The sequence below is a fragment of the Cotesia glomerata genome, linkage group LG2, assembly GCF_020080835.1.
Source record: "Cotesia glomerata isolate CgM1 linkage group LG2, MPM_Cglom_v2.3, whole genome shotgun sequence".
Classification (NCBI taxonomy): Eukaryota; Metazoa; Arthropoda; class Insecta; order Hymenoptera; family Braconidae; genus Cotesia; species Cotesia glomerata.
This window is the reverse complement of record NC_058159.1, coordinates 7,431,204-7,443,848: the sequence shown is the minus strand read 5'-3', so window position 1 is coordinate 7,443,848 and position 12,645 is coordinate 7,431,204. Positions and strand designations below refer to the sequence as shown.

The 12,645-nt window shown below is 32.3% G+C and overlaps 1 protein-coding gene across 7 annotated transcripts in view; it reads right to left on the bottom strand.

Moving 5' to 3' along the window:
• The window catches only part of LOC123259329 (protein groucho-like), a 53,111-nt gene extending 47,086 nt beyond the window's left edge, over nucleotides 1-6,025 (bottom strand). For 2 of the 7 annotated variants that reach the window (XM_044719696.1, XM_044719695.1), the window contains exons 1-2: nucleotides 3,526-3,822; nucleotides 3,244-3,440 (exon numbers count right to left, since the gene is read on the bottom strand). In XM_044719696.1, coding sequence (XP_044575631.1) covers nucleotides 3,244-3,440; nucleotides 3,526-3,691 — 363 coding nt within the window. In that variant the 5' untranslated portion in view covers nucleotides 3,692-3,822. Of the gene's footprint in view, nucleotides 1-2,288; nucleotides 2,416-3,243; nucleotides 3,441-3,525; nucleotides 3,823-4,124; nucleotides 4,228-4,303; nucleotides 4,578-5,902 lie in introns of those variants that run through there. The other 5 variants (XM_044719697.1, XM_044719698.1, XM_044719701.1 and 2 more) reach the window with 5 other exon arrangements.
• Nucleotides 6,026-12,645: the final 6,620 nt, after the last annotated feature.

The following is a 12,645-nucleotide window of genomic DNA, read 5'->3' as shown; positions in this document are numbered from 1 at the left end:
TTATTGTCGAGCATAGCCCACGAGCACGCATCGCCAACAAAACACGACTACGGCATTTGCATAAGCAATGCATTTTGATTCGTAACTCCATATTGTTATGTTACACAGTCCAATGACATAAATAATGCATAGCATTATTATTACTGCGTGCAAGAGCCTCTACCTGCCAGCAAAGCTTACTGCAGACTATGCAGACTGCAGTTCATATATTAGTATGCCGGCTGAGGGCAAGGAGGAAACTACAATCTACAATAATACACGTCGTGTTTAATATGCTTTTCGAATAAACACTGTACTGCGCGTATACATATACACAAATTATACAGACACTCATTCTCATACTCACTCTCACTAATAATAAATTAAGGCGTCGCTTAATTCACTATTACAATCCATTATCCTTGTCTAATCTACCAGGACATAAATTTAACATAAACTTCTATACATGGAAAAAATTTATGTTAAAAGTAAATGAATAATATATAAAACTATACAAAATATATATAAAAATTCTATTTTCTGTCGCTAATTTTCAGCAGATTTTTTTTTATATATTTATATGTTATTTAATTATTTTTAATATAAATTATTATTTCATGAAACCACATTAAAAAGACAAATAAATAGAAAATAAAGACTACTTTTTTAATCAAACTCGTTATAGAGTAGTTGGACGACCTCTCACTTAGTACTCGACTCGTCATAGGTTTCGAATTAGTGTGTGAATCCGAGACACTAGCAGCAATAGCCTTTTCTTTAAGCCGATTGTGACGTTTCATCTTGGCAACTATTTTAGAACTAGGAGGATGATTGTGACCATGTTTATAAATTATATCACCTAAAGAACCCATAAACGATTAATATATTGATCTAAGAAACTCACAAATGTAAATCGTCATAAAATAAATAAAATGCATTAATACCATGTATTCGCGAACTCGACGTTTTGCAATAGCCTTCACACTTAAATTTATTAGAATAGATGCACTTCCATATTAATTTTTCACTATCGTAACAATAAAAGTAACAATAGCCCTCTTCATCAATAACGAATTTTTCATTGTATTTATTAAATACAATATTTATTGGCATGATTAATATACTGATATTTACAAAAGAAATTAAACGAACGATGAAAAATGAGCTGAACGCATCAAATGCCACTAAACACTACCACGTTAACTTTATCGTAACCTTCCCAAACAAACAATGATACACAATGAACTAAAACTATAGGTGGAAAATAATGTAGCCATAGTACAGTAGAATCGTAGAAAGGGAATGATGACGCATAATGCAGAAAATTCATAACCAATGAGGGAACGAAAATGTTGTCGATGAGAAATTATTGACAAAGATATTATAGAAAAATTAATTTTCGTACGGATTAAGATATATTTTTGATATAAATTATTATTCTATGAGACCATATCAAAAACAAAAAATAATGAAAGATAAAAATTACTACGTTAATCGGTTTCGTTATAAGTCGGTTCAACGTTGTCTCACTTGGTGTAGGAGTCGACATAGGATTAGAATTAGTGTGTGAATCTGAGACACTAGCAGCAAAAGCCTTTTCTCTAAGCTGATTATGACTTAAGATCACGTCAATTTTTGCAGAACCAGGAGGATGATTGTGACCATGTTTATAAATTATATCACCTAAAGAACCCATAATCGATAAATATATTGATCTAAGAAACTCACAAATGTAAATCGTCATAAAATAAATAAAATACATTAATACCATGCATTCGCGGACTCGACGTTTTGCAAAAGCCTTCACACTTAAGTTTATTAGAATAGATGCACTTCCATATTAATCTTTCATTATCGTAACAATAAAAGTAACAATAGCCCTCTTCATCAATAACGAATTTTTCATTGTATTTATTAAATACAATATTTATTGGCATGATTAATATACTGATATTTACAAAAGAAATTAAACGAACGATGAAAAATGAGCTGAATACATCAAATGCCACTAAACACTACCACGTTAACTTTATCGTAACCTTCCCAAACAAACAATGATAGACAATGAACTAAAACTATAGGTGGGAAATAATGTAGCCATAGTACAGTAGAATCGTAGAAAGGGAATGTTGACGCATAATGCAGAAAATTCATAACCAATGAGGGAACGAAAATGTTGTCGATGAGCAATTATTGACAAAGATATTATAGAAAAATTAATTTTCGTACGGATTAAGATATATTTTTGATATAAATTATTATTCTATGAGACCATATCAAAAACAAAAATAATGAAAGATAAAAATTACTACGTTAATCGATTCCGCTATAGGTCGGTTCAACGTCGTCTCTCTTGGTGTAGGAGTCGACATAGGATTCGAATTAGTATGAGAATTCGAGACACCAGAAGTAGATGCCATTTTTTCTTGATAAGGAGGATGATAAGTAGCAGCAAAAGCCTTTTCTCTAAGCTGATTATGACTTAACATCACGTCAATTTCTTCAGAACCAGGAGGATGATTGTGACTATGTCTATGAATTATTTCACCTAATGAACACACACAGTAAAAAATTTTGCGTCATTGCGTCAAAAAATTTTGTGTTAAAAATTTTTATGTTAAATATTTTACACTTTTTTGTGTTAATTTAACATTTTTCTGTGTTAATTTAATGACGCAAAATTTTGTACTGTGCATAAACGATAAATATATTGATCTTAGAAACTCACAAATGAAAATCGCAATAAAATAAAGTAATACCATTCTTTCGCGAAGTCGACGTTTTACAATAGCCTTCACAGTTAAGTTTCTTATAATAGATACACTCCCATTTTAATGTTTCATTACCGGGACAATAAGAGTAAATATAGCCCTTCTCATCAACAACGTGTCTTTTCCCCTTTTTATTAAATATAAATTTTAACGGTATGATTAATATATTGATATTTACAAAAGAAATTAAACGAACGACGAAAAATAAACTAAACGCATCAAATTCCACTAAACACTACCATGTTAACCTTATCGTAGCCTTCTCAAATAAGCAATGATACACAATGAACTAAAACTATAGGTGGGAAATGATTTAGCCATAGTGCAGTAGAATCGTAGAAAGGGAATAATGACACATAATGCCGATGAGAAATTATTGACAAAGATATTATAGAAAGATTAATTTTCGTACGAATTAAGATATATTTTTGATATGAATTATTATTCTATGAGACCATATCAAAGACAAAAAATAATGAAAGATAAAGATTACTATGTTCATTGATTCCGTTATAGGTTGGTTCAACGTCGTCTCTCTTGGTGTAGGAGTCGTCATAGGATTCGAATTAGTGAGTGATTTCGAGACACTCGCAGCAAACTCCATATTTCTACTAAACCGATAATGATTGAATATCTTCCCCACTTGTTTTGGATCAGGATGATTGTGAGTACGTACATAAATTATATCACCTAATGAACACATAAACGATAAAGGGATTGATCTTAGAAACTCACAAGTGTAAATCGTAATGAAATAAATAGAATAAAGTAATACCATCCTCTTGCCAATTCGTCGTTTTGCAATAGCCTGGACAGTAAAATTTATGGAAGATGCACTTCCATACGTATCTTTTATAACCGGGACTATATAAGTAAAGATAGCCACGGTCATCAACAAGCAATTTTTTCATGTTTTTATCAAATATAAAGTTTAACGGCATGATTAATATAATGATATTTACAAAAGAAATTAAACGACTGATAAAAAATGAGCTGAACGCATCAAAAGCCACTAAACACTACCACGTTAACTTGATCGAAACCTTCCCAACTAAGCAATGATACACAATGAACTAAAACTCTATAGGTGGGAAATAATGTAGCCATAGTGCAGTGGGGTCGTATAAAGGGAATAATGACTCACAATGTAGAAAATTTATGAACAATAAGGTAACGAAAATTTTGCTGATGAGCAATTACTCACCAAGAAATTATAGCAAGATTAACTTTCGTACCGATTAAGATATATTTTTGACATAAATTATTAATCTGTGAGACCATATCGAAGAGAAAAAATAATGAAAAATAAAGATTACTACGTTAATCGATTCTGCTGTAGGTCGGTTCAACGTCGTCTTTCTTGGTGTAGGAGTCGTCATAGGATTCGAATTAGTGTGAGAATTCGAGTCGCCAGAAATAGATGCCATTTTTTCTTGATAAGGAGGATGAGAATGTTTACTTTCCTGTACCACATAACCTAATGAATAAATAAACGATAACTATAATGATCTTAGAAATTTATAAATGTAAATTGTAAAAAAAAAAAAATATACCGTCCTTCTTCGCAGACGACGTGGCACAAAAGCCTTCACACTTAAGATCCTCAAAATTAACCCATTTCCAAACAATTGTCCTCTTACGGGGAAAATCACCAATGTACTTATAGCCGCTCTGAACAAGGATTTTTTTTCCTTGTTCATTGACTTCAAACTTTAATGGCATAATTAATAATTTAGTATTTACAGGAGAAATAAATCGCCACGAAAAATGAACTAAACGTATCAAATGCTACTACACATTACCACTTGAACTTAACCACAACTTTCCCAAATAAACGATGATACACTATGAACTAAAACTATAGGCGGTAAATAATGTAGTCATAGTGCAGTATAGAATCGTAGAAATGGAATAATGACTCACAATGCGGATAATTCATGATCATGAGGTAACGAAAATTTGCCAATGAGCAATTATTGACAAAGAAAGACTAATCTGAACAAAAACAGTTTCACTGTAAAATAATCGCGCCAAGTCCACGTTCATGAGACTATCAAGATAAAAAAATTTCTTTTTTCTTTACAAAAAGATATAAAATTAAAAAATTAAAAAATCCAAGCAACCGATATGATTGTATTTGATTTTCGGAAATTAAAAAAAATTTTATTGTAAATTTGAAAATTAAAAAAAAAATTTTGGAACGTATTTAGTGTACGTGGTTGCAAAATATTTTACTTTTAATGAAATTTGTAAAATCTATTTACTAGGACTTTAAAAAAATTGAAATACATAATGACGCACACCAAGTACGTTCTAAAAATTTTTTTTTAATTTTCAAATTTACAATAAAATTTTTTTTAATTTCCGAAAATCAAATACAATCATATCGGTTGCTTGGATTTTTTAATTTTTTTATTTTATATCTTTTTGTAAAGAAAAAAGAAATTTTTTTATCTTGATAGTCTTATGAACGTGGACTTGGCGCGATTTTTTTACAGTGAAACTGTTTTTGTTCAGATTTTAGTATTTTTTGTAATTATAATAAAAATTTACAATTGGTACCAACTTAAATCTCGCGTTGGCTGCATTTTTTATAGCAAACTATCCCCTTGAAGCTACAGTATATGTAAAAACAATTCCAGCGCACCCTGGCGGATGTAGATGCAAGCTGTGAAATGTATTTTTTTAACTGTAGTTTCCCATCTATTGGAAGATTATCATGAATTCTCGAATTATTTAGTCTGTGGCATGTCACTTTTTACATAGAAAAAAAGTCAGGATCGAAATTTTTGAGCTTGCTATAGTTTGTGCTGATAAAATTTAATAATTTCAAGTAGATTAATTGTTATAATTGAATATAATTAATTAATATCAGTAAAATAAAGCATGAATTACTGTTATAATATAAAATTTAGGAACAAGAAGTACCGTAGAATTAAATAAAATTTTGCAACCTCAAAATACCGTTCTGCTTACAGTAAACACAGTCGGTAGTCTCGCGCTTCGTTTACAACGAATTTGAACGGAACTTGGCGCCAGATTCTACCGAATCTGTCGATTTTCGTACCGATTAAGATATATTTTTGACATAAATTATTATTCTGTGACTCCATATCAAAGAGAAAACAATAATGAATGATAAAGATTACTACGTTAATCGATTCTGCTATAGGTCGGTTCAACGTCATCTTTCTTGGTGTAGGAGTCGTCATAGTATTCGAATTAGTGTGAGAATTCGAGTCGCCAGAAATAGATGCCATTTTTTCTTGATAAGGAGGATGAGAATGTTTACTTTCCTGTACCACATAACCTAATGAATAAATAAACGATAACTATAATGATCTTAGAAATTCATAAATGTAAATTGTAAAAAAAAAAAAATAAAAAAAAAATATACCGTCCTTCTTCGCAGACGACGTGGCACAATAGCCTTCACACTTAAGATCCTCAAAATTAACGCATCTCCAAAAAATTGTCCTCTTACTGGTAAAATCATCAATGTACTTATAGCCTTTTTGAACAAGGATTTTTTTTCCTTGTTCATTGAATTCAAACTTTAATGGCATAATTAATAATTTAGTATTTACAGGAGAAATAAATCGCCACGAAAAATGAATTAAACGTATAAAATGTTACTACACATTACCACTTGAACTTAGCTACAACTTTCCCAAATAAACGATGATACACTATGAACTAAAACTATAGGCGGTAAATAATGTAGTCATAGTACAGTATAGAATCTTAGAATTGAAATAATGACTCACAATGCGGATAATTCATGATCATGAGGTAACGAAAATTTGCCAATGAGCAATTATTGACAAAGATATTATAGAAAGATTAATTTTCGTACCGATTAAGATATATTTTTGACATAAATTATTATTCTGTGAGATGATATAGAAGAGAAAAAATAATAAAAAATAAGGATTACTACGTTAATCGATTCCCCTATAGGTCGGTTCAACGTCGTCTCTCTTGGTGTAGGAGTCGTCATAGGATTCGAATTAGTATGAGAATTCGAGACACCAGAAGTAGATGCCATTTCTTCTTGATAAGGAGGATGAGAATGTTCAATTTCCTGTACCACATAACCTAATGAATAAATAAACGATAAACATTTTGACCTTAGAAATTCACAAATGTAAATCGTAAAAAAGAACTAAAAAAAATTATACCGTCCTCCTTCGCAGACGACGTGGCGCAGAAGCCTTCACACTTAAGATCCTCAACATTAACGCATTTCCAAAGAATTGTCCTATAATAGGGATAATTACCAATCTACTTATAGCCGTTTTGAACAAGGATTTTTTTTCCTTGTTGATTGAATTCATAATTCATGATCAATGAGGTATCGAAAGTTTTGCCGATAAGCAATTATTCCTTAAGAAATTATAGCAAGATTAATTTTTCTGACAAATCTAATATACTATATTAAATATATATGATAGCGAAGAGCGATAAAGTTTATAATAAGGCAGTAGAGAGTCAACACCTGAGTTGTTCTCCCATAACACGATAATGTCGAGCGGAGTACCCTACAAGCCAGACCCACACCCACATGGCCTCAGAACAGAGATAGAGATCCGAGGATCAGTGAGCACGATTCCGAGATATCAAACTCGATAAATGCTCGTGGCGTTTAACCCACACCGGGTAATTAAAATGATAGGATCGCGAAGTTGAGGAATAGGGTGTAGCAGTGGAACAACGTGACACTCTGCTGTATATCTATCCACAGTGAAGGTATCAGTTGAGTTTGTTTGTTTGTTTCTTCGACAGTGTGAGTGTACTTCAGTGTCAGTGTAGCGAGCTACACGTGGGTGTGTTAAGCACACGCATCAGGGAGCACGCGGTGAGACAACTGTACTCCTCGTATCGTGTGAGCTCGAGATAATGCCGTCGCGTTTATCCGCGGTGTATGTGTGTTGTGTAGCAGTTACGGTAACTACCCGTGCCCGTACCCGTATACATATATACACAGGCTGAGTGTTGCTCATGTTACCCGTGTTGCTCCAAAGCTGATGCTGATGCCGATGCTCAACAACTAACACGGATACCTGTTTTGTCGAGTCGAGAGTGAGAGTGAGAGTCAACACCTATGGTACCCTTCCAAAGATATACAACACGTCTATCCTTCGTCACCTCTTCTCTCGTAAACTCTCTGATATCTGGTGTCACTTTTATTTTTTTTTTTTTTTTTTTTTAACTAGCAACCTGTAGTCACTGTCATATATAATATGTAACTGTCGAAAAATTTATATAGGAATTATGAGTAAATAAATTTTGAATCAATAATTTTATAGATGATTTTAATCATAATTCACAGAAAAAAAGGTTCAATTGTGCTAAGAAAATATTTTTCTTCTTAATTATTTTCTTGAGCGAAAAAAAATTTTTTTTGACACAAGAAATTTCACTTATTTCAACTAAATTAATTATCTTGCTTTAAGAAATACGTATCTTGATCCAAGAAAATTTATTTAAGTCAAGAAAATCTTGTTTAGAGAAAATTCAGCTTCTTGCTCCAAAGAATTTAATTTTTGATAGAAGTAAATTTTCTTGTCTTGAGAAAATTTCTCTCTTGCTCCAAAAAATTAAATATCTCGATAGAAGTAAATTTTCATTAATATTTTTATTGATTAACATGTCAAATGGGAAGATCAAATAATATTGAATCATTTTTTTTCATTCAATATGTATAATTGCACGCTAAAATAATATAAAATGGGTATCAAATATAAAAATTTATTGTATCAAGTATTTATGATGATTTGGATTAAAAAAAAATTACTTCCACCAAGAATAAAATTTCAAGAAAAATTTTTACTTCAGCCAACACAACTTCGGTCTTCTTTCAGGCACCCGAAAATTTTCTTGAGCCAAGAATTTTGTTCTCCAGTCAAGAAATTTTTCTTTCTGTGTAGACATAATTAATAATTTTAAAAATTTTATTCCTAACAACAGTAAAAATTTTCTAATACAGCTAAAAAATTATTTTATCTTGTGAAGTAATTATAAATGTTATATCAACAACCAACGGCGTAATTTATATAAAAAAAAAAAAATGATATCTACAGTAGGGTCGAGAGTTGATAAAAGAGCTGATAGGAGTGTGTAAGAGCAAAGACGTTGACGTGGCTTTGACAGGCGAGTACTTCCGTGGAATAGAGCTCTTTAGTTGAAATATGTGGTGTTTAGTGGTATCGGGGCCTGGGGGCTCGGGGATGGGTTGAAAATAGCGCGACGTCAGTCACGCGAAGACGAGAGTAATTATGGGGTGGTGGAACTAGACGTTAGTCCGGTAGACGGTAGTCAAGATAAACGGTCTCTCGCACCGGTGGGTTTGCATTACAGTAATCGAGTAGCACTCTGCCCTTCTTCTAAGGTAATGGGTAATGGAGAACCGCCCTCGAGGCCGCCGGAATACGCCACACCCCGACCAGATAAAACGACTCGCTAAAACTACTCAGTCCTCGGCAGTGTCACCCTCGCTTAATTTATAAATCATAAAATACTCAACGCCTCAATTTATTTCAAAGTATATTATTAATCGAGAATTTTTATTTTATTTTTTTTATTTAAACAAAATAAATAATAAATGTGCTTGATTATCTGAAGGGGGGGAGGGGTCGTAAACCTCGCGTTTGATCTGGTTAAATAAAAGTAATAATTGTTAATGCTAAATGTGATAAACATAAACATAAAGTACAATAATGAATATGAAATAAAATAAAAATTATGGACATTATACTAAACAAAACAGCGGCTGGATATTTATCTGTCTGCGTGCTTGCATGTAACAACCTTTCCTTCATAAATAATTCATTACTAAACTCCAATGTATACAATTGTACTTATATGTAATATTCATGTCTTCCCACGCAAAGTATTCCCGATGATTCGCGTGCGTGATAAAAATCGCGAAAATATATAATGTTTACCGACGGAATAAAAAATTTAATTGGTTGAATAAAACTACAGAAAAAAAATATATAGATATTTTTTAAATAAAAATACATTAAACTGAGTAATTAAATGTTTTTTTTTTTTTTATTATTATTATTATTATTTTGTGGAGTTGAGCGTTGAAATCAGAATGACAAAAGAATAAACAAACAGAGAGTAAGTGAAGAGAGTATGAGCTAGAGAGAATGTGAAAATACCCGTGGAATGTCTGGCAGTAGCAGCAATGCTTTTCTGTTCGCTCAACGGTGTACTTTAAAGGTACAAAGGAACCTCCTGAATATCACTGTATAGCCACTAGAGTTGAGAGCAGAGTGTAGATGTATAAAATGAGGATGAAAATAAAAATAAAAAGAGTCTATTCCGTTTTGACCTACACGCCTTTTGCAAGCACACTACGATGACAGCCAACAAGCGAGAATGAAAGAGACAAGTCCACAAAAGCTTCTGAATAATAGAAGGACCTAGAAAAACCGCAACGGCTCTGAAAACTATTCCTATCCGTTTAGTTGTAGAGTTGTAGATAATTTTTGCTCTTATTTTAAAACTTATTTTTTACTACTTAACTGTACGATCTTTCTTTTAACTTTCTACCTTTTACTTAACTTGAGGTAGTTTTTCTCTGGACTTAATCCTTTCTCAAAGCGGCAAGTAGACTGATTAAATATAAATTAATAAAAGTGAGGAAATGGAGAATTAAGAACTAAGGAGAATTTATGTCGGTGACATTTTTATTAACATTTAATGGAGGACTTTACTGGTGTAACGATTTGTTAAGACCGAGCCCCGTTCACCGTACCGGGAAAGCGATAAATTTTTAAAATACTCCAGCCAGCCGTGTAGTGGAATCCTTTTTAAATATTTTTTTTATCTGATCCACACAGCCCGGCACCGACATTAATAAAGTAATTAAACGATTCTTGTGTCCGTAGCACATTTATTATATGTATACTTTTACTTTTTTATTTTATAATATAATTCGAAAGTTTTTATTCGTATCTGAGCGAACAACACCCGTAAAAGTTTGGAATTTATAACTTTTAAAGTGAGCCATTAAAGTTGTGATAAAAATTATTTTTTAAATAAATTAATTATCAGCGGAAGAACAATTAAAATTTCGAGTGTCATCGCGTGAGGGAATAAAAATAAGGACCACAATCAAATAATTAATTCCTCTTTGAAGTTTTTTTTTTGTTTGTCGATGTATGTAATGATATCACTGAGATGCATTCACATCCACATCGGCAGCAGATCGTCACACTCTGGAGAACACTCTCTTATTCATTCTCATCTCTTCTGATTCTCCCTCGACTCGATTCTATATAACACGGCATACTCGGACTAGACTTGTAACCAGCGAAGCGTATGCACACGGTACGGCACGAGTGGGTAGACAAGGATGAGCCCACATACGCGTTACGTGTAACGTACATATACAGCCTTTTATTACACTTAAACACACTTACGATGGAGCTGCGTGTATTCTGTATTGGATGTAGTCCTGTATACATTTACCCACATACACTTACACGAGTAGAACGTGTCGAGGGCCACTCCATTCTTCGTTATACAACCAGGAGTAAGTGCAGAAGAAGAGGCTTCTTCGAGTCGAGATAGAGAGCTAACCTACGTCATATTTTTTTTGTTTAAACACTCGACTTTTCTACCACCCACTAGAATTATTTTTAAACTCATCAAGTTAAGCTATTTCGAATTCTTCAAAAGCTTTGACATTGTCATTTATAGACCGAACTAGTTAATTGTTATTTTATAGATCTTTTTATTAGCGACAGAGTTGTAAATGATCCATTAAATTTTCGATAGACATTAACTTTTATTTTTTAATGGAAAATATTTCTATAAATCATAAAATTTTATTTTTCAATAGATAATAATTTTGTTAAATATCAAATTAAATTTTTAAATAAAAAAATAAAACTTTAATTATCAAATTAAATTATTTAATAAAAAACTAATACATTAACTTATTAAATTAAATTTAACAGCCAAATGTTTTTATTATAAAATAAAACTATAAATTTTATTATTTTTCAATTAAAAATTTCCTAACTCTGATAAGCAAAAAGTTTAATCAAACTACTACTCCTCTTAAACTTTCCGATTAATATTGAATCAACGGCGAAAAGCTCCCCTAGCTGGTACATTCGTATAAATATATACAAAGATCCATCACTTGATTTGATCCACAATTAAAATAATAAAAGCCAAAGCGTATCGACATCTGCTCGAGAAATTTCGAATCGTTTGTGTAACAACAATAAAAATAATAACAATAATAAAAATGCATATAGGTGTTACTACCCAGGTCATGCGTTTATTAAATGGGGTGGCGTTAATAATTGGTGAACGTGAACGAGAGTAAAAATGACAAAAGGCTCGACGGGACAACTAAAACGCCCAGTTTCATCCCCAATTCAGCTCCCAGCAATTACATATCCACATGCCAGCCAATTGGATAGTGTACAGCCGCTTCAGCCGTATACTATATCTACATTATCCATATATAATACATAAACATATATAGTACAGACCGGAATGAGAGATAGGTGTCGTGTACAATGGAACAGAAAATAGCTGATGTACATCCGCGATATCTACATACATATCAAGGGACGGGGACTGATTCGATGATAATCCACACGCTGAAAAGGGGACGGATATTCATCAAATATTAATTCTTTTTATTGCATAAAGCCCATTATTTATCATCATTATTATTATTATAATAATATAAAAACTTAACGGGGTTTCATTACGGTTATTATGCAGAGCGTGTTATCCTTCATTCATTATCCTCGAGCCGGAGACTCTTCCCTGGGGTTAGGATGCGAGTTCGGACGCACACGATGGACCGATCGAGCACAAACGAGTAATTAACAGTCTGGATGTAACCCTCGATTGCATC